General features: G+C 64.3%; 1 protein-coding gene across 3 annotated transcripts; it reads left to right on the top strand.

Moving 5' to 3' along the window:
* TEAD3 (TEA domain transcription factor 3) lies at positions 1 to 25610 on the top strand. Of its 3 annotated transcripts, XM_076358020.1 has the most exons (14): positions 1 to 171; positions 12727 to 12980; positions 16180 to 16244; positions 18226 to 18288; positions 18420 to 18482; positions 21159 to 21170; positions 21512 to 21649; positions 21880 to 21923; positions 22028 to 22089; positions 22492 to 22625; positions 22743 to 22916; positions 23089 to 23229; positions 23434 to 23586; positions 24368 to 25610. In XM_076358020.1, the coding sequence occupies exons 2-14, from the start codon at positions 12845 to 12847 to the stop codon at positions 24479 to 24481; spliced, it is 1299 nt and encodes a 432-aa protein (XP_076214135.1). In that variant the 5' UTR covers positions 1 to 171; positions 12727 to 12844; the 3' UTR covers positions 24482 to 25610. The 3 variants fall into 3 exon arrangements, with proteins under 3 accessions (XP_076214135.1, XP_076214136.1, XP_076214137.1); XM_076358021.1 differs by lacking the exon at positions 18226 to 18288 and having other exon boundaries at positions 2 to 171; XM_076358022.1 differs by lacking the exon at positions 18420 to 18482 and having other exon boundaries at positions 2 to 171.

Below are 25610 nucleotides of genomic sequence, written 5' to 3'. Positions count from 1 at the left end.
ACTTTCCCGTCCCTGCGCCTGGCTCCGTGCGCGGACCCGGGAGCCCGCCGCGCTCCCCGCATTCCTGCCGCCCTCCCCGGCCCGGCCCCGGCCCCGGTCCGGTCCCGGTCCCGGTCCCGGTCCCGGTCCCGGCACCCGCGGCCGGCCCAGCCCCTCCGGAGCACGGAGCAGGTAAGTGCTCGCCGGGAAGAGACTCCCAACCCCGCTTCCTCCTCCTCCTCCTCCTCCTCCTCCTCCGGCGCCTCCTTCCTCCCGGCCCGCAGCCCTCCGGCTGCACCGAGCCCTCGGCAGCTCCGTCCCCGGCGGATAGGGGGGGGCGGTGGGGTCGCACCCCCCGTCAGCCCGGTACCTCCCGCCCGGGGCTCCCCCGCCTCTCCCACCCCCCCTTCCGACGGCCCCTGATGGGGGGTGTGTGTGTATATGGGGGGGGGGACGACGACACACGACACAGCCGGGGTGTCCCCGGGATGGCCCCAACCCACCCCCGTCGGGTCCCCAGGCTCCCACCCCGTCGGGGCTGCGCTGCCCCCCGCCCCCCCGCCCCCCCCCGGCCCCTCCTCTGGGTCCCGTCCCCCCCCCCGCTGCGGCGCATCCCCGGGGTGCGCGGCGGGCGCGGGCTATAGGGTTACAAAGAGGCCTTGTGTACGGTATAGCCCATACGTCGGGAGCGTGTAGGGCGCGGGCGCCAGGCGTTATATAAAGCGATAAACCGTCCCGTCTGCCGCCCGGCCCCGGCCGAAGCCCCCCGGGAAACGGCGCGGGGTGTGGGGGTGTGTGAGTGTGTGTCCCGGGTGGGGTGTGGGGGCCACACGCATGTCACGTTACATGTGTGTCACACGCATGTAGGGGATGACCATACGCTGACTGTATGCTAAACACTTTGTGCCTCGTCATAGGGGCGCATTGCTAACGAGGCAGCAATTAGATGTATAATTTTCAGCAGTGTGTCATCTTTATTATTATTATTATTTTATTTTTACACCCTCCTTGGGTTTGGGGTTGTTGTTTTTTTTCCCCCTAACCCCCTTGGAAGGAAAATAAGGCCAAGCCCTCGCAGTGCCGCCCGCCTCCACCCCCCGAAACCGCTCAGGCCCTATGCAACGTGTTTGGCCTGTACTGGCTGAGAAAAAAAAACATATTTTGGGGAGAAACCAGCTGGAAATGGTACCAGAGGCCCTGCTGGAGCGGCAGGCACCCTGCAGCCCCCCATCACTGTTGGGTCGTTGGCACGGGGTGGCAGGGGAAAAGGCGAGGGCAGAGGTTTTGGGGGGTTTTGGTGCTTTACAGGGAGCCAGGGTGAGCCGGGCCAGGCGACCGTCCCACCGGCGAAGCGATAATCTCCGGTGTCAGGCGCGCCGGGGTATTTTGGGCTCCGGCGTCCTCTCTCCCCTCCTATCGCTTTACCCCGCGCGGGTACGTGCGCGCCGTGAGTCAGGGATTTGGCACTGCCTGGCCACCCTGGGGGGCCCTGCCAGCGGGGCTGCCACCACCCCACCCTCCGGTTTTGGGGTGCTCGCGATGACGGGTGGAGAATTGGGGGTCTGCCATGCTGGTGACCCCTCTGTGCACCCGCCAGCCCTGGGGGCCTCCACGGCCCCAAAGCCCTTCCCCGCACCCGGCTTTCGGGGTGGGTCGTCAGGGTGAGTCATTTCCCTGGGGGATGGGAGGAAGAGGGTCCCCAAAGCAGACGGGGGGTGAGGGCTCGCCAAGGTCACCCAATGGTGAAGCCAGGGGAGAAATGGGAGGGGGGTGGTGGGGCTGGGACCCGCTGGTGGGGCAGGTGACGGTCGCCGCAGCACTGCCTGAGCGGTGTTCCCGGCACTTCCCCACCGGAGACGATGGGCACACGAGTGTCCCGTTGGGAGAAGATGCTGGATTTGGCCCTGTTTGGGTTTGCAGGGCTGGCATTCCCATGGGAAGGGGCTGCGGATGGGTGTGGGGTGAGCAGCCACCCCCTCCCAGCCGGGTGACACGGGGGGATGTTCCTGTCCCCAGGGGACCTCGGTCGCCCAGCTCCCTCCCCATGGCGGCTGGCACCGCACTGGCTTTTCTAACAAAAATAACCCTTCGAAAGCAGCGGGCTCTGCGGCGGGCTCCAGCCGCCTTGTGTAAGTGGCACCTGGGTATTTTGAGGTCCCTTGTCCTGACCGGGGGTGACTGCGGCGTCGGGGCTCAGCTTGGAGCAGGGGGATGCTTCGACTGGGGCATTTTGGGGGGCAAAGGGGCGCAGAGATGAACCCTCCAGCAGCCATCCCACCTCTAACATCCCCCTCTTGCAAGGCAAAACCCCCTCCAGCCTCCACGTCCATCAATGAAAGGGACTTGCATCCATTTCCCGTGACATACGGTCGCTGTTTAGCACGATACCAGAAACAGCATCTCCTTTTAATCACCATTTAATTCCCATCTTGCCACCACCGAGCGGGTCGGGAGGAGAGTCCCTGTGACCCCGGCACTGTGCCGAAGGAAGGAGCCTTTTCCTGGCGGTGTGTGAGCAGGTTGCGGCTCTGGGGAGGTGGGGGTGGCAGTGGTAATCAGCTATAATTAATGTATTAAAAAGCGAGTAACCGCGCAGCTCCTGTCAAACACGCAGCGAGCACGAGGCTGGTGGCAGGTGAGCTCGGCGGCGGGAGAGGTGTGGGCACGCAACAGTTGGGAAGGGGGGAAATGGGCAATTTTGGGCTGTTTGCAGGGGAAAAAATGTGTTTTCCTGCCTTAGTCCCTCTTCCCCTGTCCGTGGGAATGGAGGATGGAGGGGAAGAGAGGAGAACAGGCTGCAAAGCCCTAACCAAGGGTGCTGCCGGGATTTGTGTGGCAAGAGCCATCCCGGGGCTCTTTGTGGGAGCCTCTGTCCGTCAGTGGACGGGACGGATGCTGTCCAAAAAATGTCCCATCTCTAGGAGCTTCTCTGTGTTAAACCCTTGACGACAATTGCAAGGGGCTGGCGGGGCTGCCATGGTGTTTGCACCACCTTGGGCGCTGCTGGTGGATGGGATATAACCAAATACCTTTGATTTTGGGAGCTCCCATCCCCGGGTGATTTGCCAGGCGGCCAGGCCATGCTCTGAGCTTCTCAGACATACGTCCGAGGTGTTATTTGGGGTCGGTGCCCGGGTCGGGAGTGTGCCAGGGGCCGCGGTGGCCGAGCCTAGGCACCTGCGTGTTGCGGTCGGGGCAGGCACCTGAAGTGCGTGGGTGTTCGCTATTGCCACCGTCACGTGGTGGCTTATGAAATGTTTTTTTGGAGGGAGGGAGGGAAGGTAATGATGGGGTGAGCCGGCGGGGCCGTGCCCCGCTCCAGCCTGCAGCGGGCACGCGGCAGAAGCGGCCCCCCCCACCCCCCCCTGCGATAACGCGCGGCCGGATCCTGCTGCGGGTCTGGACACGCCGCTACAACTGCCGGTGCTTCGGTTTTCCCCGCCTGTGAAATGGGAGCGAGGCGCCCTGGCGAAACCTCCTCGTGGTGCCGGACAGCCACTTGCCTGCCCGTGGCGGTGGGGAGCAGGGGGGTCACACGGTGCCGGGCACCATTTCGGGCTCCCCATGCAGCTCGTTGCGGGGTTTCGTGGTGAGCACACGTGGCTGAGCCCTTCAGAGGTGACAGGCCATGAACCCCACGGTCTTATCCCTGGGGGTGGCAGCTGGTGACCCTGCAGGGACGGCGCTCACGTAGGGCTCTGCATTGGCACAGCCGATGGGGTCCTGCAGGCGAAGGGTCCGGAGAAACACGAGTGTCCGATTGCACGAAGCATGTCCCATCCCAGCGGTGCAAATCCCGCCGGAGCGTGTCCCCTCACCTGGTCCCAAATGGATGCAACGCTCCGATGTCCCCAGTGTCCCCCATTACATGCCATGAGACAGCAGTGGCACCGAAACCAGCGCGCCCACCACGCACGCCACCGCCGCTGCCTTCCAGCTGGGCACTGGATGTGTCACGAGATGCACCAGGTCTCAGCTGGCTAAAACCGACCCGGAGCTCATCCTCGGCTATCCTCTTACGAGCCAGAGGCACAGAAGGTGACTCCAGCGCACTTCAGGGCTGCACTTCACCCTGTAATAAATAATGCCGGGAAATGCTTGCTCGCAGGTGGCTCGCGTCTGGTGAGCGAGATGCGAGCGGTGGAGGAGGCTGGTTTGTCCCCTTCCCCCTTGCCACTGGGGGAATCGATATGGACCTGGAGCGTGGGCTGGGAGAATTCCCCCGGCTGCGGGGGGTGGCCGGGGATGGGACGGCAGAGCTGGAGCTAATTTTAGGAGGTGGGCAGAGCCTCGCGGGAAGTGGCGGCCAGAGAGACGTGTCACACCGTGGTGCCCACGAGCATCAAGAGCGAGTGCCAGGGGTCCCTGGGTCTGAAGATGCTGCCGTGGGTCAAGGAGGTGGCCATGCATCGGCAGCCAGGCATTCCACCGTAGGGAAGAGCTGTGCCACCGCTGATGCCCTGGCTGCTGGAGGGGCGACGGGTCCGGGGACACACACAGGGACGATGCCCTGGACGCCTGGACTCCCGGTTTGCATTACCCAGGACGCAGTTGAGCCCCGTGCTGCTCCGTGCCTCAGTTTCCCCATGGCTGTCGTGCTGGCGCTCCCCCCCCCCCCCGGCGGGGTGCAGTGGAGGCAGGAGGGCTGGCCGGGCTCAGGGATCCTCGCCTGGGAGCGCCAAGCCTTATTATTTCCCCACGACTGTCTCCTCCTCACTCCTCGTAAAATTAGATCCAGCTGTTCACAATAGCCACTAACTTCTCTCCGGAAGATGTTCAAAGTTTACAGACGCGGAGCGGCGCGGCGTGCATGGAGGATGGGCTGCCGTTCCCATGCCAGCTCCTCGCCGCCCGCCCTTCCCCCAGAGGCAGCCAGCTCCTGCTTCCCCCCCCCCCCCCAGCTTAGGCAATTTGGGTTTAGAAAAAAGCACACCCACACGCAGGCACGCGAGCCCCCGACCCAAATGAGCGTTGGGTTTTTATTAGCAGGAAGATCTGGGCGCTTCATAGTCCAGAAGCAAAGGTCTGGTGCAAGACCCCACTTTTTCCCTGCCCAGCTTCTTGCCCGCATGCTTGGCGGACGAGTTGGACAGGGTGCTCGCTTGGTGCTCGCTTGGTGCTCGCTTGACGCTCGCCGGCGCCTGTGCTCGTCTGTGGCATGCATTTGGGCTCCAGCTCTCGCGTGGGGTGGCCGATGTGCCCTGCTTACAGCCTTGCCCGGGCGGCATTGCAGAGCGGAGGGTCGGGGTCTGGCTGCGATGTTTGGGCATCAGCGTGCCAGGCGGGGGGCTGGCGCGCCATGCCAGCCTCTCTGGCGCTCTTGGGCCGCGCTTCTTGCTCGAGCTCCTTCTTTTACCAAGAATACCGCCTTCATGTATTTTTAGCAACTTTCCTCCCCGAGGATTCCAGAGCAATTTTTCAATCTGCAGGAGCGGGAGTCGCTGTGCCCGTTTCCAGCTCTCGGCTCGGGCAGCAACGAGAGGTGCTGGGAGAAGGCGATGGTCTGCCACGGGCACCCGGTGCGCTCTTGGCATGTGCAAGGGTTTGCTCACCAGGCCGGTCTGGGATGATGGCACGCAGTAAAATGGTGCTAAACCGAAACATCCCTTTCTGGGAATGGATCGCTGATGCGGTTTGTGCGGGGCAGTGCGTACCTGCTCATGCAGGTCCTGCATTTAATGCAGGACGTCAGCTTGGCGGCTGCCCCGAGCTTTGTGAACTCATCACAGGAGGGCAGGGAAGCGTGCCTCCTCGCAGGGGTGACAGTGGCCAAGTGACATTGCCGTGTCACGTTTTGCCCCGGCCTCTGGCAGCCAGGGATGTCTCCATGTCTCAGCCGGGACGGTAACGCCTGACAGCCCCCCGCCACCTTGTGTCTCGGGCGCCTGGAGGGGGGATCAGCTCTTGCATCCCTCCACCCCACTGGGTTTCTCCTCCTGGTCGCTCAGCCGGGGAGCGCGGTGGTGCTGGCCCTGGGTTCCGGCGGGTGCCGCGGCGCAGGCAGCGGGCGCAGCTGCTCCCCGGGCAGGGTTGGGTTTCGCGGGGGTGGAGGCAGCCGGGGGCGGGTGTGAAATGCATTGCAGCCTTCCTCCTCCTCCTCCTCGCCTGGCAGCCGGCGTCCCCTGGAAGACGTTTTTCCCTGGCCCTGCTGCAATGGCATAAAATGGGGTCAGCAGCACCCAAAACTCCTCCGTGGAAGCACTTCTCCTCCCAGGAGTGGGTCCGAGGGCTGGCAGGGTAGCCGGGACGCCTGGCCCACCCAGGCGGTGGGACACCATCCCACTGCAGGCACGGGGCTGCCTGGCCCTGGGCTCCCCCGGGGCTTCCCTGGCCCCAGGCACCTTTGGCTTCCCCTCGGGACAAGCAGTGCTGGGACTCCCAGGGGATTCAGGACACGGTGGCCACCCCGAGCTCATCTACAGGGGATGTTCAGTGGGAGACATCCTGGGACGGGCGTTATTTTGGCGCGGGAGCAAAGCGAATTCAACGGTCCCCAGCGGGTGCCATGCCCGGCACTGGCTGGGCCACCATCGCTGGGGGTGTCACGCGACGGCCGTGGTAGTGGCCCGTCCCCAGCAGGCAACTCCAACCCTGTTGTTTCCATCCAGCTCATTTCATAACGCAGAGAGCAATTAATGCTGCAAAAGCTTTCTATTTATGCGCTGCTGGGTGAAACGCCCCATCCTGGCTGGGCAGGGCGGCCGTAATTGGGCCAGGGAGGGAAGCTGGGTTACGGTGTCCGTCTGTCCCCTGCCCTCAGGTCTTGAGCCTGGAGGCTTGAGGCAAAACCGGCTCGGGTCCTGCAGCAGCCGAAACCCAGCTCTGCCGCCCTACCGGGGCTGGAGGAAGAGGAGGAGATGGAGGGGTTGGTTTGCACGCCCGCGGTTCTGCCGTTAGGAGGGAGCATTTTGGGCTGTGCCCTAGGGTTTGCCTGATCCCCTCCCTCCTCCCTGCCCAAATTTTTTCGGGGCAAATCGCTCAAGTTTCCCCCTTGTTTGCCCACAGCCCTTTGGGTCGAGGGGTCTGAGCATCCCTCAGCCTCGCGCCGCTGAGTGAGGATCAGCCGCATCCCTGCCGGGCGGGGGCTCGGGGCTTCGCTGGGAGCTGGGGACCCTTTGGCTGCCAGGGTCTGGCCGGAGCAGGGGGCACGTGCCCGGGGCGGCCCTGGCAGCGCCACGGACCCCGGTGGGATGCTGCCACGTGGCCTCCTGCGGTTTCCCCGCTCCGATTGCTTCCTGAGCCGCCCGCCAAGCCGGAAGGGACAGGAAGCGATAGAGGGGAGGAAATTAGTCGGGCTGTCTCACGGGGGGCCGGCCTGGTGCACGGGGGGCTCTGCCACCTCCCGGGTCCCCAGCCCGCGCCAGGGGTCCCTTCGGGGAGAAGGTGGCTGGTCCTCCCTGCCGGGGAGGTGCAAACCTGGGTGGGAGGGAGCAGGGTGGCTGCCCTTCCCTTCCTGAGCCGGGGAATCCCTCACCACAGCCCGAGAGCTGTTTGGAAGAGGAGCGCGATGTAAACAAACCTCCTTCCACCTCCCTCCCCGCTGAGCTGGGTCTCACTCGGCTGCTGCTGCCCGCCTCGATGGGTGCTGGTTGTCCCCGGGATGGCCGCGTGCCAACCGGGACGGTGTCCCTTGCGGGATTGGGGCAGGGTGTGGGGCAGGACGTGGGGCAGGGCGTTCCTGAAGGGTCCCCGGGCGAGCTGCCGGGGATACAGGGCTCCTGTGAAAGGCGCTTGGCTATTGCAAGGGAAGTGCTGTAGGGTCGTGCCCGGCCGAGCCGAGAGCGTCAGGGCTCCGTGCACAGTGCTGGGGGTCATCGGCGGATGGGGCAGCATCTTCCCTGGCGTGGCCTCGCTGGGGTCCCCCAGGAGCCCCAAGGCTTTCGGGTTTGCTTCGAAGGGCTCTCCGGAGCCGGTGGCCTTGTCCACGGCGCGGGCAGCCTTTCTCCCTGCCCCGTTCCCAGCCGTGTTACGGGGTGGGCAGAGGCAGAAGCAGAGACACTGCCCCCGGCCAGCGCTCCCCTGTCCGAAACAAGGAGCATGTTAACGAAGGCCTCTGCCTGCCTACAAATTGCTGCCCTGCTCTCGCTGAGGCCTGACGTGCTGGGGGGGCACAGAGCCGAGCTGGGGCACCCGGGAGCCTTGGCTTTGGGGTTTGCTCATCTGGTGTCTTGCAGAGTCAGCCGTGTGACGGAGCAGCCCCTCTCGGTGTCCCCACAGGAAAGCCATCCCCGGGGACCTTGCCGCAACGGGGCCAGGGTGGCTTCCCGGCCCCCCCTCTCCCGAGCCGGTCCCGGCAGGGGCTGCATGCTCAGCACCGGGGGCAGGATGGGGGCTCCCTTCCCCCCTCACCCCTGGGGTGTGGGTGCCATCAGTTGCAGTGAGGGGGAGGGGGTGACGGTGGCCTCGCGCGTCCCCCCACCGGGGCTGGCGCGAGCGGCGGCGCTTTGCCTGTGCCGGTGCGAGGCTGAGCACCGCACTGTGTCGCGCCTGCCCAGGCTTGTTGGTGAACTTTTATCCTTTCGCCGTGGGGTCCGGGTGCAGGGGGGGAGGGAGGAGGGCTGGATCGCCCCGGGCCCCCCGCATGGGAAGGCGGGATGGAGCCGGGATGCAGCTGGACTGCCCTCCCCCCGTTTGCAGGGTCTGCTGGCCCCCACAGTGTCCCCAGCACCACGGGGGATTGTCCTGTGGGGTCCTGGTGCTGCCCCGCCGTGGGTTGAGGGAGCCGCGGATAAGGAGGGGACCTTGGGGCCACTCTGCCCCACACCTTGTCCCCCTGGATGGTGTCAGCTGGGCACACGCTGTGCTGCAGGCCACCTCGTGCAGCGGATGCCCGTGGCCGTGCCCTGCATCCCCGGCGGTTCGAGGGGATGTTGTGGCAACAGCCACCCCCGCCCAGTTTGCACAGGGCGAGAGAGCGGCAGCCCAGGGGCTGCGCCCAGGGAGGGGTGACACCGCCGCTGGCCATGAGACCAGCTGGGAGGGCAGGGGTGGCTGGGGTGAGCGAGGAGCATGGGGAGAGGCATCGGTCCCCGTGCCATGGCGCTGACCAAGGAGTGGCGTGGTGGAGTGCTCGGCCGGGCGGGCGGTGGGGCATTGCCCTGCTGCTTTGGGCAGACCCGGGTTCTTGGCTGTGCGCCCCGGTACAGCCAGGACACAGGGGTTTGGGGCGGCGCAGGGGCTGCCAGGGCCATGCCTCATGGTGTGTGAGATGGGGCAACGCTTTTGGGGCTGAACATGCCGGGAAATAGGAACACACCATTTCCCCCAGCTCGGTGGCATGGGAGAGGGATGGGGACAGGGTGCTGCTCCGCGCCTGGGGGCTTCGCGGGGGTGATGGGCACCTCTGCCCACATCATGGCCTCGCAGCCCTTGGCTTTGAGCAGTGACGTCCCTGTGCTCCCAGCCCCGAGGCCTCTCCCCCGCGCCGCCCCGCATGCCCCCAGCCCGATCCCTATCGCAGCTGGTTGTGCTGGTCCTGGCAGCACCCTGCCTCTGACCTCGGCACCCGCACCCGGCCCCAGCGGGTGCCCGCTGCGCTGCTCTAACCACAGCCGCTGCCTCCAAAAAATTTCCTTCCCCCCATCCACCAGAAAACACCCGTCTCCCGAGCACCCCTCTCTCCTTGCAACCCTCCTCTTTGCTTTTGCAGGGTTTAAAGAAGCTTCTCGTTGCTTTTCCAGGCTCTCCAGCCCCAAGCAGCTCTCGCCAACTGGGCAGCTGCTCGCAGCCCTGCTGCCCTGCACAAGCCCTGGGTCCCCCTCGCGCCCCCCGCACATGGTGCCAGGGCCGAGCTCTGTGAGCCCGTGGGAACGCCGTCCCCGTCTACTGGCGCAGCCTTGGCCTCGCAGGGAGATAAGGGCGGCCCCGGCGGCATCCTCCCCTGCCCGCTGCAGGCACCCGTCCCGTACCCGCTGGGGACTTTGCATGGGTGCAACCCCCCTCCAGCACCCTCTAAAGCCTTGGGCTGGTGCGTGGCACCCCGCAAAGGCAGGGCGCAGAGGGGCGAGCGAGCTGGGTGCGGGGGCTCCCTCCCAGCATGGGTGCCAGCGAGCATCGGTGCTCATGGGGGTGCGAGCATCCCCACGGGGGGTGAGCAACCCCACCACAGAATGGTGGTCCTGGGGTCCCCAAGCCCCGCAGAGATGCCTGCACTGTGGGAGGTGGCTTCTCCCCCTGGTCCCTGGGGAGCAGCCGGGAGGCAGGAGCCGGTGACATGTTTTCCGGCAGGTCCGGTCCCCTCCCTGCCCGGAGCAGGTCTGGCCGGCGGTCCCTCCGCAGGCCGTCCAGCCGTGCCGGTTTCCTAATTGCTCCTGTTGTTGGTGTTTTGTAAGGGCTGGGTGGAGCGCGGCGCTCGGCCGTGCCTTGCGTCAGCGCGGTGCCTTGCACCCTCCCTCCAGGAAATCCAATGTCTCGGCCTGGCCAAAAGCAGGTTCGGTGGAGGAGGAGGAGGAGGAGGAGGAGCTGCTTCCTCGCACCTTGGCCGGGGCCCTGGCATCACCCTCCCTCCTTTCCCTGCTTCCCCGAAAAGGCTGGGCTGGGATTTCCCTGCCGGGGGGGACAGTGGGGTGGGAGGGGGCTGGGGGTGTTGGGGGGGGGGCTGGGAAGCTCCTGGGGAGGAGGGGGATGTGTGCCGCAGGCAGGGTGTGCGGGCAGCCCTGCCTGTGCGTGCAGTGCCCGGCACGGGGACAGTGACCCAGGGCACTGGTCATGCTGCTTGTTCCAGGATCCTGCCTGCAGTGGTGCAGCCAGCCCTATAGATTTGCTCTCAGCCCTATAGCTTCATCCTTGGCCCTATAGCTTTGCCTTTGGCCCTATAGCTTCGCCCTTGGCCCCAAAAGCACCTGTCAGTTGGGGAGGGCAGGGGGTCTGGTGGGTCCTGGCAAAGCCACCCCCTGGCACCAGCTCTTGGGGCTTTCCCCTCTCGGGGTGAGCTGATGGCAGCCCCGTGGTGCCGTGGCGTCCCGGGATGCTGCTGGGTCCCAGGCTGGCGCAGGGCTGTGGGGTCCCAGGCCACTGCGGGACCTCGAGGCTGGGGGCTCCTGAGCTGCCACGGTGCAGCTGGGGGGTCTTGGGCTGCCATGGGGCTGCCGTGGGGTCCCAAGCCACTGTGGGCTCTGGGGTCACTACAGGACTGTGGGGTCTGGGGGCTGTGGGGTCTCGGGCTGCTGTGGTGCAGCTGGAGGATCTCTGGTTCCCCCATGTCTGGGGGGTCCTGGTCTGCTGGGGGTCTTGGGCTGCCATGGTGCAGCTGGGGCTCAGCACCCGGCCGAGGCAGCCTCACACCCCATTGTAGGCGCCACACTGGGACGGAGCCCTGCTGCACTCGCTGGGTGCAGGGGGGGGAGCGGGGGGGGTCCCACTGGGGCCGTCCCCACGTGCCATCCTCACCGTCCCTACCCAGCGCCTCGTCCCAGTGTCCCCCCGCCCTCCCATCCCTGACACCCTGTTCGGTTTGGACAATGCATCCCTCCTGGGGGCTGCCCCACGGAGCACCCCGGCAGCGGGCACAATCGGGGTGTCGTGGGGCTTAGAGTGTCGTGGGACTCGGGATGCCACGGGACTCGGCGTGCCATGGGACTCGGGGTGCCGCGGGACTCGGGGTGCCGCGGGCCCGTCCAGCACCGCTGCCGCCATCCCTCCCTTGGCCGGCTGGCTCGATCCTACAATCCAGTTCTCCTTATTTGGCCACAGTGCTCGGCAAGAGGGGGAGCGGCAGGCGGGGGGGGACGGCGGGCAGGGGCGGGCGGCGGAGACCAGAGGGGCTGACATCACATCACGGCGAGGGAGAGAGAGATGGGGGGGGGGGGGAAGTTTCTTTTTTTATAAAAGGAAAAAAAAAAAAAGAAAGAAAAAAAAAAAAAGGCCTCGCAGCGCGCTTGAGCCAGCGGGCTGCTGCAGTTCCTTTAAAAGGAGATGTCTGCGCTGGAGACCTTTGTACACTCCCAGCCCGTCCGGGAAGCGCGGCGGCGCAGGAGACACCTCTCCGCTCCCACCGCCGGCAGCTGCCACCAAACATGTTATTGCAAAACACTGCGCCGGGAGCCGGGCAAAGGGAGGAGGAGGAGGAGGAGGAAGAGGAGGAGGAGGAGGGTTGAAGGCTCCCCGGCATCGCCCGCCGGCCGGGGAGTGCCCGGGGCCCCGGCCGAGCATCCTCGGGGCAGGGGGCCTCTCCCGCTGCCAGGGGTAGGGCTGCCGGAGGGCTCTGGCCACCTGGTTCCCATTAGTGGGGTCTGGCTTGGAGCCGCCCAGCGTCTCCCTTCAAATCCAGGCTCTGCCTTTGCCAGGCGTGGTGGAGCAGGGATTTTTGGGGCTGGGGGTGGTTTCGGGGCCAGCTCGCCCGAGGAGGCGGCTGGGTGGCAGCGGGTACTGGTGGGGGGTCGGGGCTCACAGGCTGCAGGGCTGCTGCCACCCCGTCCTGAGGTGTCACCCGCGGGCACCGCGTGTCCGAGCTCCTCGTACGGATAATGCAGCATCTGGGCTGTTTCCTTCCCAGACTTTAGTTGGGTGGACCCTGGGTGGTCGCATGTGGCTTGGATTTGGGGGGTACTCATGGAAATCATAGCTCTGCCCCCGAGGAAAGCCTGTTTGTATCTCTGATGCCGCACACTGGGATGCTGCTCCCAGCCCCAGGATGCGAGCGGGGACAGGGCCAGCACCAGGGACAGACCTGGGACCATGCTGTCACTGCAGCCCCATAACCCCAGCAAGGGTCTCCGGGTCTAACGGGTGTCCCCTGTGTCCCGGCAGGTTGTCGCGTGTCCGTGGGGGCTCGGGGTCGGAGCCCAGAGCAGCCAGCACCATAGCGTCCAACAGCTGGAACGCCAGCGGCAGCCCCGGGGAGGGGCGGGAAGATGGCCAGGACGGCATGGACAAGAGTCTGGACAATGATGCCGAGGGTGTGTGGAGTCCGGACATCGAGCAGAGCTTCCAGGAGGCGCTGGCGATCTACCCTCCCTGCGGCCGGCGGAAAATCATCCTCTCGGATGAGGGCAAGATGTACGGTGAGTGATGGGGCCTGGATGGCGGTGGAGGGGAGAGCACCGCACTGCTGGCCAGGATGGGGCAGCCGGGGGTGAAGCAAAGCCTCCTGCCCCAAATCCATGCCGGGGCATCGCCCTCGAGCACCCCCCAACCCCAAAAGCAGCTTCCCCGGGTGCATCCCGGAGCTGGACCAGGGAGGTGGCAGTGACCCACGTCCCCTCCCTCTGCGCTGGCTCTCCCTCCCGCTCCCTCCCTCTCTCGGCCCTGCCGGACCGACTGGTTTGGTGAAGCCGTCGGGCAAGGAGCAGGAGCGGGCGGGGAGCGGGCCCAGGACGGCGGGGCCAGCACCAGCCCTCCTGCTCCCGTGCGCCTCCGCATCGCTCCCCAAACCTTCCCCAGCTGGACCTGGTGGCGGGGAGCAGCCGGCGGCGAGGGCCACCCGCCCACCCCGAGCCACCGGCACCCGGCTCAGCTTTCGGTGACTTTGTTGGCAGCAGCGGGGCTGGTTGGCCCCACTGGTGCAATGAGTCTGGGGGGGGTCTCAGCCTAGTTTCTGGTGTCTTCCGAAACACCTCTGTCTTGGTTGCTCTCTGCAACGGGGAGGAAGAGGATGAGGATGGGTGATGCAGGCAGGGAGCGATACTGGCGCAGGGTGCATGGTGCCACCAAAGAGCAGTGGAAGGTGCCATGGTGTCCCCATCCCTGCCGGGGTAGGGACTGGACCCTCCTCCCCTCCACCTCCCATGATGTCACCCCCAGGGTCGGTGACCTCAGAGCTGGGGATGGGTTGCCCTGTTACCGTCACCCCGTGGTGACAAAGGGACCAGGGCCGGCACCTCCATCCCCAGCCTCCAAAATACGCCCGCCCAGGATGCTGCTGTCACCGGCAATGGCTCACCCGCAGCCAGCGGAGAGGGCCAAAGGGGACGAGGCTTTGCGGCGAGCACCGTGCCACTGTCTCCATCCCCATGCCAGCTCCCTGTGCCACCCCGCTTGCTGGGGCCCCCAACCCAGGACGTCGGGGCTGGCGGCCGGGGGGAGCACAGGGCTTCCCAAGCGGGTGCATTTTTTGGATTTCTCCCGGAATAGCTGAAGTGCCGCCCGGAGCCTGGCCTTGCGCAGCACGCCGAGCCCCAACCGGTTTTTCCAGCCTTTCGGAGACATCTGGCAGCTGCTTAAAGAGGCAGTGGCCCCCGCCGGCCGCCTTTCATCTCCCCCCCACCCTCCCCAGTATCTCCCCACTGGGATCCTTGGGACCCCCGGCCGGCGGTGCCGAGCCTGCTGGGACCCCCGGGACCGCCAGCGGCACAGGCGATGCCAGCATCCGACATAAAGGTGTGCCGGTACCGCTGCTCTCCACACCCCCAATTTTTTGGGGGGTCCTCTAGGACAGGTATTAACCCAAACATACGGCTACAATGGGATGCCCATGGCCACGCCAGCCCGTGCCCCACTGATGCCAGTGGTACAGGGGTGGCGAAGAGGCCGGGCGAGGGGCATGTGCCCCGGGAGCAGGTGGGAGCCGGGGGGCCGGGATGGGCACACTGGCCCCCGCTCTCGCTCGCGGCCCGCTGGGTTATTTTTAACCCAGCCCGTCCAACTGGTTCACGTGGTGGTGTCAGGGGAGAGGAATTTGGGGAATGTGGTAATTTGGAGGAGGACGTGCCCTCTCAGAGGGAATGGCACGGTCCTGGGTGAATCACAGGGGACAGGGACGGGGCAAGCGGGCACTGGGACGGCTGCGGGGAGGCTGCGAGGGTGCAACCTGGAACGGTGGCCGGCACGTGGGGCGATGCAGGATGGGTGCAGGAGCTGCTTGGTGCTGGGCACTGGGTGCTGGGCTGGCACTGCCCCACCGGGGTGCATGAAGGCACCCACATTTATTTCCCATATTTATTTCCCACATTTATTTCCCAAGGACTGGGTATGGGGAGGGAGAGGACGGGACTCGGGAACGGGTGTGCAAAGGGCAATGCTGCAGCGCTCAGTGAAGGCGTACCCCCAAGCTGGGGCTCGGCACCGAGGTCCCCTCCGCCCGCACCCCTTGGCAGCACCCTATTGTGGGCATCATCTCACCTGGGCTCAAAGAACACCCTTGGCGACCTGTCCCTCGTTAGGTGCTAACGAGGCTAAGGAGCCGGCGCAGGCTGGGGATGGCAGGAGGGATGGGAGCCATGCTCGGTGCTTTGGGGTGGCACCGGGGTGCCATACTGGCCGTGCAAGGGGTGTCCCCATTTCCAGGGGTGCAAGGACCCATGGTGGCCCCCGCTGCCCACCCACCAGCTCCTGCCCGGCGTGGGCACCACAAGGCGCAGCCGTCCCCGCGCGGCACCTGGCCCTGTCTGTCCCCATGTGTCCCCCCCCCAGGGAGCGCCCAGTTGCTCTGGGGCTGGGAGGGGGCCGGCCAGGGTAGAAGGGGGGGGGGGATATTATTTTTTTAAAGAGGTTTTTTTTGGGTTTTTTTTTTTTTTTTTTAAAGCCGAAACCCGCTCCAAGGGCATTTCGACAAGTTCCAACCGCGACCATCTGGTCCATTAAAATAAATCTGGCGTGCCTGGCCGCCCCCGTGCGTGGGGGGCGCGGCGGCGGGGGGGCCGGGGCCGGGAGAAGAAAGCTCCCAGCTGCTCTGACGTTTGAACGTAGATTGGCCACAGCTGGCCCCTAAAATGTGGCGCAAAAGCAACTTCTGCTTCGAATTAGACCCAAGACGTTAGGAAATACTGGTGGAAAGGCCAGCGCGGCTTGCAAACGGGAAGCAGGGTACCAGGGGGCACCCCAGGACCCTTGTGGGAAGGGCTGCGGGGAGCGGGTTGATCGGCTCCCCCGGGGGTGCTCCAGCTGGGATGGCTTTTGGGGGGGTCCGTGGTGGCCCGTGTTTGGGGACACCGCTGTGGTGGGGGTCCCTGGTGGCTGTCACCCCCCTCCGAGCCCCCTGTGTCTGGGGGCTGCCAAACCCGGTGGGGTGGGGGCCACAAGGTGGGTCCCGCAGGCCTGGCCGGGGGGCTGGCCACCCCCGTGTCCCCTCAGGCCACCCCAATGTCCCCTCTGGCCGGACAGCTGTCATGGCAGCGCCATCTCCTGGCAGTGCCTCCCTCGTTAAGGACCAGCATCATCAGGCCGGGCTGGGCAGGACGGGGCGGGGGCCGGAGGCGCCTTTTGGGGCTGATGCCCCTGGCCCCCCCCGTTTCCCCAGGGCTGACCCCTTGGCTCTGCCGGCAGGTCGTAACGAACTGATAGCCCGGTACATCAAGCTGCGGACGGGGAAGACACGGACGAGGAAGCAGGTGAGGCCGTCGCTCTGCTTTTTCTCTTGGGAGGGCTCGGGGCGGGGGGGCAGGGGGGTGCCAGGTAAGCCCAGGGGGGGACTGGGTGTCCAGCTGCATCGCCCGTCCTCTGTGTCCCCTCCTGGAGGCACCGTTGCTGCCAGCAGGACCCTCGTCCTCTGCGAGGAGCTTTGTCTGCGAGCACAAACACCCTCGGGCTGGTCTGTCCCAGCCTGATCGGGGAAGCCCTGAAATTCGGGGTGCAGGGGCAGGCAGCACTCAGCCCCCCTGCCTGGCTGGGGTCACCCCGCGGGCGGCAGGAGCCCTTGAAATCTCCATCCAAGCGGTGTGCATCCGCGTGCATCCGCATGCATCTCTTTGCTGCTCCACCTGGATCCAGAGACCAGTCCCACCTCGGCCCCTTGCCGGGCTTTATGCTGCTTGTGCTGGGCGCCACGATGAAGGCACCCCCAAAACCCCCGGGCTGAGAGCAAGGCATCCCCATCCCGGCCAGGGGACAGGCTGTGTGGGTCTGTGGCGCTGGTCCTGGGGGGCCCGGAGGTACCGCAGAGCCCTTGCCCCGACCTCGCTGCCCTGCAAGGTTGGATGCTGGGGCAGGCAGCGCGCAGGCAGGGATGCCGGCAGGGCAGGGAGCGTGCAGTGGTCGTCTTTTGCCTGCACAGTGTGTGGGCAGGGTTGCATCCATCCCAGCTGCGAGCCCTCACTGCACCCTCGTGCCAGAGACCAAACCTGTCCGAGTTTGACTGCTGCAGCTCTCGATGGGACAGGTCCATTTGTCACGTGTCCGGTGGCTCTTCCTTCCCCTCCGTGGTGGCCCCCAGCCGGAAGGCATGCCGCCTGTCCTGGCAGAGCCAGTGGCCCAGGATGCTGAGGAGCATCGCCCACCGCAGGGGGATGGATGGCTTTGGGGCATGGGGACACTTATGTTGGGACTGTCCCGTGCCATGAGTCCCCCCGCAAGGGAGGGACGCTGGTCCCCAGGCACTGGTTGGGGACATCCCTCCAGGACTGATGCTGCAGGGAGAGGGACCAGGGTCCGGCCACCGTCCTTGTGTTCAGACCAGCGCTGAGCAGCGCTTTATTTCTGGCCTAAAGCCTTAACTGGACCCCCTGGGCCCCCCCTCCATGGGGGGAAGGATGTGGCGCTGGGTGAAAGTGATGCTCTGGGGGGACTTGGAAAAGGCACGGGGGAGAGTGTGTGTGGCATTGTCCCCTCTGTGCAGTCATGGCCTGGACAGCCTGGTGTCCCTTCTTGGACAGTCTGGCGCTGGTGGGAGAAGGATCTTGCCGAAATCAGCCCCGGTGCTCAGTGGGTGCAGGGACCCCCACCCTTGCCTGGGGCTCGGGGCAGGCACCCCAGCCCCGCTGCACCTTTCCTGCCTGTACATCAGGCCCTTTTCTTTGGATCCTGTCCTTACAGGGGTCTGGACACAAAAAAAAAAACCCCAAACCCTTGTCTCACCTTTCCCACCTGCGAAATCAGCAGGAGCCCTGGGGGAATGAGCCGGTCCCTCCTGGATCTCCCTTGGGACTGGCAGTCCTGCTGCAGCCCCACCTGGGATAACCCAGGGGCACCCCAAACCAGCCGGGCCGTATGCTCAGCGCTGTGTGCGAGCAGCAGATCGTTGCGCTCGCAGGGGCCGGGGGGGGCGTCTGTCTGTCCGGGAAGCCCCAAGAGGTGGTAAACACAGACCCCCCCCCAACTGCAGCAGCTGCACCCCGAGGAGCTTTACCCCAAGCGGGGTGGCGGGCACAAACCAGCATCAATCAGCGCAGCGCCGGGGTCCCCCCCCCCCCAGTTTTCCTCCCTCCAGCTCGCGGCGGGTGCAGGACCCTCAGCATCTCCAGGAGCATCACCCCGGCAGCCCCGCGCACTCCCCCCCTTCTCCGCGCCCCCTTCCCCGGGGGCAACATCCTTGCGGGGGGAACATATCTTCACGCTCTCTGTGTTTTCCTTTCCGAATGGCGTGGCGGGCGCTAGGTGTCCAGCCACATACAGGTTCTAGCTCGGAAGAAGGTGCGGGAGTACCAGGTTGGCATCAAGGTACGTTGGCGCCCTTGCCCAGGTGTCCGCGGCGGTGTCTCTGTGAGCATGGGCAGCCCCTCTCCTTCCTCCTCCTTTCCTCTGGTTGACGGCTCTGCTGTTCCCCCTCTCCTTCTGCTCTCTCTCTGCAGGTCTCTAGCCACTTGCAGGTTCTTGCCCGACGGAAATCTCGTGAGATTCAGTCCAAGCTGAAGGTACGCGTCCCCCCCTGTCCCGCCTGGCCCCCCCGCCCGCTGACGACTAACGCACTCGGCTCTGCGGTGTGCCGCTTGCTTTCTTTTATACCTTTCTTTTTTGGTGGTTTTTTTTTTTCCTTCCCCCTCCCTTGGCTCCTGGAACCGGATGGTTTTTAGTGGCATCGTTGTGGGATGCCCAGAGAGAAGTGCAAGGGGGTGTCCAGCTCAAAAGCTGGGTGGGGACACCAGAGCCCTTCCCTCTCCCCCAGGAGAGTGAATTTGGGTGCCAAATCCCCTCCTTTCGCCCAGGGAAGGACTCTGCCATGGGGAAATGGGGGTTTAAACCCTCCTCCGGTGATGCACAAGGGCTGCCCCCTCTTTTGGGACATCAAGGATTCTCCCAGGAGGGGAAGGACCCCCCCCCCCCAGAGCAGCCAGCGAGGCAAAGTGAGGTTCAAGCAAGAGGTGCAAAGGGCCCCCCCGCCTGCCCCAGCTGAGACCTGGCCCCGCTCCTGACGGGTGCCGGTGGGATGTGGGCAGAAGCAGGGGGGTCCCGGGGGTCCCTGCAGCCTGCCAGCCCGGCGGCTTGTGATGCACCAGGGTCCGAGTACAGCCCAGGTGGCACCTCAGGGATGTGGGTGGCAGAGGGCCCGGATGGGGCCGTGCTGCCAGGGAGGGGGCACGGTGCTGCCGGGGAGGGGGCACGGTGGTCCCGGGGAGGGGGCACAGCAGTGCCAGGGCAGCCCGTGGTTCCAGGGGCCAAGGGAGCCGAGCGAGGAAAAACTGGATCATCTTCTCTTCTTTGGTTGGCTTTTCTTTCCTTCCTTCCTCCTAACTGGAGCCCGACTAACCCTTCCGTAACCGTTCCCACCGAGCTTCGTGGCGGTGGTGGGGAGGGTGATGATGATGGGCGGGGGTGTGGGTAGGACTGGGGACATCGCTGAAGGACCGAGCCCTGCTCGGGTTGGACCCACGCGGTGCAAGGTGGGGGACAGAGCGGTCCCCACTGCACGACCACCCGCTGGGGACAGCCGGCTCCCGGCTGGGCTGCGCAGCCCGGGATGCTCCTGGGTTAATCCCCGCACCGTCACACCGGGGAGCATCCAGGGGGGACCTGCTGCCTTGTCGAGGGTGTGGGAGCCCAGAAAACCTTTCAGGCCCCTGCCGTGACCTCAGGGTCCCAAAAGCATCGCCAGCTCCCCGTGTCCCTGTCCCGGATGCTGTGTCCAAGTCTCCAGCACTGAGGCTGGCAGCAGGGGCCACCGGCAGAGCTGGCGCTGGCATTTTGGTCCCCAAAGCTTTAATGAGCTCTGGCTCACGCTGCCCGGGAGCCCACCGAGCCGTGCCCTCCAAAGCCCTTCTGCAGGGACCCCGGTGCCCCATGAGCGGGGTGCCAGGAGGGCTCCCACGCCCTGGCGGGTTTGGTTTGCTGGGAGAAGCCAGGAGAGGGCACCCGAAACTGTTCTAGGAGGCTCCTCTGGGCTTGTACATCTTAAACCCAGCTCCCAACCACAAGAGGGGCAGCCGGGGGGGGGCAGGGGCAGCAACAGCAGAAGCCTTTGCACAATAAAATAACATAAAATAACATAAAATAACATAAAATAACATAAAATAACATAAAATAACATAAAATAAAATGGGCTTTCCTTGCAGCACAGCACAGGGCAAGGGGGAGTCAGAGGCAGGAATGACCCCAGGGGTCCGGGGATGGAGGCCGGCATCGGTGGCTGCGCTCTCCATCCCCGACCACACTGCCTGCAGGAATCCGGCAGGGAACAGCCGGGGCAGCGATCCCCTAAGCAATACACTGTGGATGCAGAACATCCTTTCCCAGCCATACTTGGAGGCAAAGCCCGGCGCAGGCAGCCTTCTGCCCTCATGCAGCGCTTGTCCCGTTGAATGGAAACTCCCTTCCGTGAGCAATATATATATATTTTTAAGCTGCAGTCATGTGCGTGTTAGTGCTGCCCGGCATGTGGCTGCATGCCCACACTCCTGCCCTGCCCCAGGTGAAAATAAATGAAGCAACTGATCCCTGAGGAAGGTTCAGAGGGAAAACAGAGGGTGTGCGGTGGGACCAGCACGCACGTGTCCTAGCGGTGCGGCTGGAGGAGCAGCCCTGCCCCGGGCAAGACCTCGGAGCCCTCCGCTCCTGCCCGGTGGTTCTGCAACCTCCGGAGCAAAAGGGAAAAGGAAAAATAATTGGTCTCCTGTATAAATGCACACACGGCGTAGAGGGGTTGTGCCCAGGGTCTTCCTTGCGGTGCCTGTAGGGGAGTTGGTGCCGACATCCTGGGGGGCCGGGTGCAGGGGCCCTTTGCCGGGCAGGGCAGGAGCCGTGCGGCTCTTCCTCTCCGTGCCCTGGTTGCAAGTGTTGGGGGCTGCTGAGGACGTTGTAAAGGACGTTAAAGGCTGTAAAGGCTATTAAAAAGCCAACAAAGGCGCAGGCCTGGCTCGCCACAGTGACCGCCTAAAATAGTGGGGGGCTTTAGCATTCCGTTCCTGGGGGGATTAAGCCTGGACATCGGTGCCCACCATGTGCATCCCCCGGTAACCAGCTGGGTCGAGGGGTTCGCTCCCCAAATCAGGCTGCAGTGATGAGCCGGAGTGGGGGATACACAACTTGGGGGGGGGGGGGCGCCCGCAGGCTCCCACGATGCTCTAACCTTTTTTTTTCCTTTCTTTTGCGGACAGGCCATGAACTTGGTAAGTTGAGCTTGAGTTTGTGATGCCTTTTGTTCCCCGTTGCCTTTCGCCCCCTCCCACAGAGGGGCTAAACCCTTCTCGTCCCCAGGGGAGCAGGGACACCTTCCAGACCTGGCAGCTCCTGCCCAGGGGACATTTGCAAGCTTAAAGCATTAATTAACATGGGGGCATTTGGGGATGGGGGGGGGGGGCATCCACTCACCCTGGTCCCTTGGCTGGGCTGCACGACCAGCTCCGTGCTCTGCAAAACTTGCCGGGCATACTCAGATTAGGGGGGCTTTCTGTCTGCCCGTGTAACCTCCATCTCCCTCCTGTCCCCCTGTCCCCCCCTCCCCCCCCAGGACCAGGTCTCGAAGGATAAGGCTCTGCAGAGCATGGCTTCCATGTCCTCCGCGCAGATCGTGTCGGCCAGCGTCCTGCAGAACAAGCTCAGCCCCCCTCCTCCTCTTCCTCAGGCCGTCTTCTCTGCTGCCCCCAGGGTGAGGACAGCCCCACACCCCCCCCCCCATATGGGGACAGCCCGAGGTGGGGGACACGGATCCCCATGCACGAGCTACACAGGGGACGGAGGGGGGATGTTTGATGGCCCCTTGGTGGTGGTGGCAATGCAAGGGGGGCTTTGGGGGTTCCCTGCGGTTTGCAGCAGGTGGGGAGGGGAATTTGGGGTGCGGTCAGAAGCCGCTGACTCTTCCTTGTGCTGTTCCCCCAGTTTTGGAGTGGGCCTATCCCAGGACAGCCTGGACCCTCTCAGGAGTAAGTACGAGACCCCTCCGCTGTGCCGGGCAGGATCCCCCCCCTTGGCAAGGGGCTGGGGCGACCCAGCCTTCGTTAACCTAACGATGCTCTTTGTTTTCCAGCATTAAACCGTTTGCACAACCAGCTTACCCCATCCAGCCACCCATGCCTCCATCACTAGCCAGTAAGTGCTGTCCTTGCCCCCTTGCAGGGGACCCTGCACCCCTGCTAGGTCCTATTTGTCACCTGTCCTGTGCCACCCTCCCACCCGCAGTGCCCCCCACTTGTGGTCCCCTCCCCAGCCCTGCCGGGGCAAAAACCTGGGTTTTAACCCAGCCAAAAGCCCCACGGTGAGCAGGACCCCGCTGCTCCTGGCTGTGTCCCCCCCCCATCCCTTTCCAACCAGGAGCGGGACCGGCACATCCCATGTTTTGGCCACCCCGTGGGAAAACCCCCGTGCTGGGAGATATGGGAGGGTGGGGGATGCGGTAAGGACAGCAGCACCACGGTGGTGTTGGGGGCGGGGGGGTGTGGGGTGCTCGCCCCCGGCTCACGGCTGCCCCTCCTCACCCCGTGCCCTCCCCAGGTTATGAGCCCTTGGCTCCGCTCCCGCCAGCCGCCTCGGCCGTGCCCGTCTGGCAGGACCGCACCATCGCCTCCGCCAAGCTCCGTCTCCTCGAATACTCCGCCTTCATGGAGGTGCCGCGGGACGCCGAAACGGTAACGGTCCCCTCCGTGTCCCCACCACCCGGGTGGGATGGTGCCCATCCCTGTGCTTGGTGGCGCCTTGCTTTCATCTGACCTTTCGTTTTAATTTCCCTGCCCCGGTCCTTACAGTACAGCAAACACCTCTTCGTGCACATCGGCCAGACGAACCCCTCGTACAGCGACCCGCTGCTAGAGGCCGTGGACATCCGCCAGATCTATGACAAGTTCCCCGAGAAGAAAGGTGGCCTCAAGGAGCTCTATGAGCGTGGGCCCCAGAACTCCTTCTTCCTCGTCAAATTTTGGGTACGATGCTGGGAGCGGGAGGATGGGGAGGGTTGTCCTCGATCCACGGGCTCGTTGCAGCTTGGGCACCCCACCGGCGGAGCGGGAGCATCCTGAACAGCTCCATAAGCTGGTGTCCCCCGTCCCCATCGAGAGCTGGGTGTGATGGCACCTAATGGGACCTTCTCCCCAGGCGGATCTGAACAGCACGATCCAGGACGGGCCGGGGACTTTCTACGGTGTCAGCAGCCAGTACAGCAGTGCAGAGAACATGACCATCACAGTCTCCACCAAGGTGTGCTCCTTTGGGAAGCAGGTCGTGGAGAAGGTGGAGGTGAGTCCCATGCCCCGCTGCATCGGGAAGGGGTGGGAATCGGGTTCACCGCGGGTCCCAGGATGGAGAAAGCCCCAGACCTGGGTGTAGGACACGTGGGTGCATGCCTGTCCATCTCCAGTGGGCCACCACCTGCCCATGTCCACGTCCCCCGCGGTGTTTCGGTTCCCATGGGGTGGCTGCTCACTCTGCTGTCCCCCGCAGACGGAGTACGCGCGGCTGGAGAACGGCCGGTTCGTCTACCGCATCCATCGGTCTCCCATGTGCGAGTACATGATCAACTTCATCCACAAACTCAAGCACCTCCCGGAGAAGTACATGATGAACAGCGTCCTGGAGAATTTCACCATCCTGCAGGTACTTCCCCTCCTTTTCCAGGGAGCGTTTCCCACCAGGAGTGTGGAGCCCGCACTTGGCATTGACCCTACCGTCCCTGCTGTGGGCTGCCCGGCCCCGGGGCACCTGGCCTTGACACTGCAAATACACTGGCCGTGCCTGCGCCCATGCAACCCCCAAAAAATAGGTAGCAGATTTTTGGTGGTGCAAATAAAGTGGCTGTGCCTGAGCCCGTGCAACCCCCTCAAAAAGTAGATAGCAGAGTTTTGGTGGTGCAATTAAAGTCCCTGTGCCTGAGCCTGTGCAACCCCCCCAAATAATGGATAGCAAATTTTTCATGGTGCAATTAAAGTGGCTGTGCCTGAGCCCGTGCAACCCCCCCCCCTCAAATAACAGATAGCAAATTTTTGTTGGTGCAGTTAAATTGGCTGTGCCTGAGCCTGTGCAACCCCCCCAAATAACGGGCAGCAAATTTTTCATGGTGCGGTTAAAGTGGCTGTGCCTGAGTCCTTGCAACCCCCTCAAAAATTAGGTAGCAAATTTTTGGTGGTGCAATTAAAGTGCCTGTGCCTGAGCCTGTGCAACCCCCTGAATTACAGGGAGCAAATCTTGATGGTGCAAACAAAGCAGCTGTGCCTGAGCCCGTGCAACCCCCCAAAACTTGGGTAGCAAATTTTTCATGGTGCAATTAAAAGGTCTGCAATTTAAATGGCTGTGCCTGAGCCCATGCAATCCCCCCCCCAGTAACAGCATCTCGCCATGGGCACAGCCCCCTCCTAACGCACTCTCTGCTCTGCCGCAGGTTGTTACGAACAGAGATACCCAGGAAACCTTGCTCTGCATAGCCTTCGTTTTCGAGGTCTCCACCAGCGAGCACGGCGCCCAGCACCACGTGTACAAGTTGGTCAAGGACTAGGGGCCCTCGGGGACGGGCGGGGGCACGAGGGGCGCGCAGGGGAGGGAGGGGGCCATGCAGAAAAGCCACCCGTGCCCGTTGCCTTGTGAGAAGTCATCTGAAGAGAGGAGGAGGAGGAAGAAAAACAATAGCCAAAAAAGACTGACTTGCGATCGCAGATGTTTTCTACTTAGGAACAGTTTCTTTTTTTTTTTTAAATAAATAAAAAAAAAAAAAGAAGAATGGGAAAGGAAGCGTAGGGAGAAAGGAAACCCGCGTCCGGCGCTGGATGGGGAGAGACCGGCCCTCGGTGTCACCGATGAAGGCCGGGAGCCTGCCGTGTAGCGGGACGTCAGAGTGGAGGATGACCCCTCCTTTCGCCCCCCCGCCCCTCGCTCGGATGCGGTCCCGGTCCCGAGCAGAGAGGAGCGAGCATGGACAGGCCGGAGGACGTGGCGTCGCGCCAGGTCTGGTCCGAAACCGATTGGCATGGCAGCGGCCGCGGCTTCGGTACTGCCCAGCGGAGCCCGGGTGGCAGCAGGGACGTGGGGACAGACATGCCGAGGTAGGAGCAGGGCAGGGCAGGGCGGCGGAGGGGGATGCTGCCGCGTCCCCGGGGACCGGCACCCGGGATGCTCCTTCTCCGTGCCCGGCCAGGGCACCGGGAGCCGGCAGCGCTGAAGGCGGGAGGGCATCGACGATGCAAACCATTTTTTTTATGGCTCATTTTTTTTTCCTTTTTTAAAATTAAAGTGCTTTTTAATACTTTTTAAAAAGACACCATACTCGTAACCGGGATTATGCCCCTCTGCGGTGTCTGGGACCTGCTCCTCTGCCACCCCCACCATGCCGGTGACCGGCGAAGGTGACGCAGCTGAGTTTGCCAGGTCGGAGCCGTGCAGCAGAACTGCCGGGCAGGGGGAGGCAGCTTGTGTAGGGAGAGCTTGGGGGTGTCTCCATCTCTCTGGGGTCACTGCAGAGCGGAGGCTGGTTTTTACGTGGCAGCGGGATCCCCTGAGCTCTGCGTGTGCTTTCAGGGATTGCACTTGGGGGCTAAACGTACCCCCCCTGTGGTCGCTTGCCGAGGAGTAATGAGGAGAGAGCAGTGAGGGCAGATTTGCCTGACTTACTTTGCATATGTACATTTTCC

This window comes from Aptenodytes patagonicus, chromosome 22, assembly GCF_965638725.1.
Source record: "Aptenodytes patagonicus chromosome 22, bAptPat1.pri.cur, whole genome shotgun sequence".
Classification (NCBI taxonomy): Eukaryota; Metazoa; Chordata; class Aves; order Sphenisciformes; family Spheniscidae; genus Aptenodytes; species Aptenodytes patagonicus.
Note: the sequence above shows the minus strand (reverse complement) of the source record. Positions and strands in the feature narration are given on the sequence as shown.

Bases quoted from the DNA above. Each gene is read 5' to 3' on its own strand.
- TEAD3 (XM_076358020.1), top strand. From the start codon at position 12,845: ATGGACAAGAGTCTGGACAATGATGCCGAGGGTGTGTGGAGTCCGGAC. The intron at 22,090-22,491 runs GTAAGTGCTGTC...TGCCCTCCCCAG, and splicing joins CATGCCTCCATCACTAGCCA to GTTATGAGCCCTTGGCTCCG. The intron at 23,587-24,367 runs GTACTTCCCCTC...GCTCTGCCGCAG, and splicing joins AGAATTTCACCATCCTGCAG to GTTGTTACGAACAGAGATAC.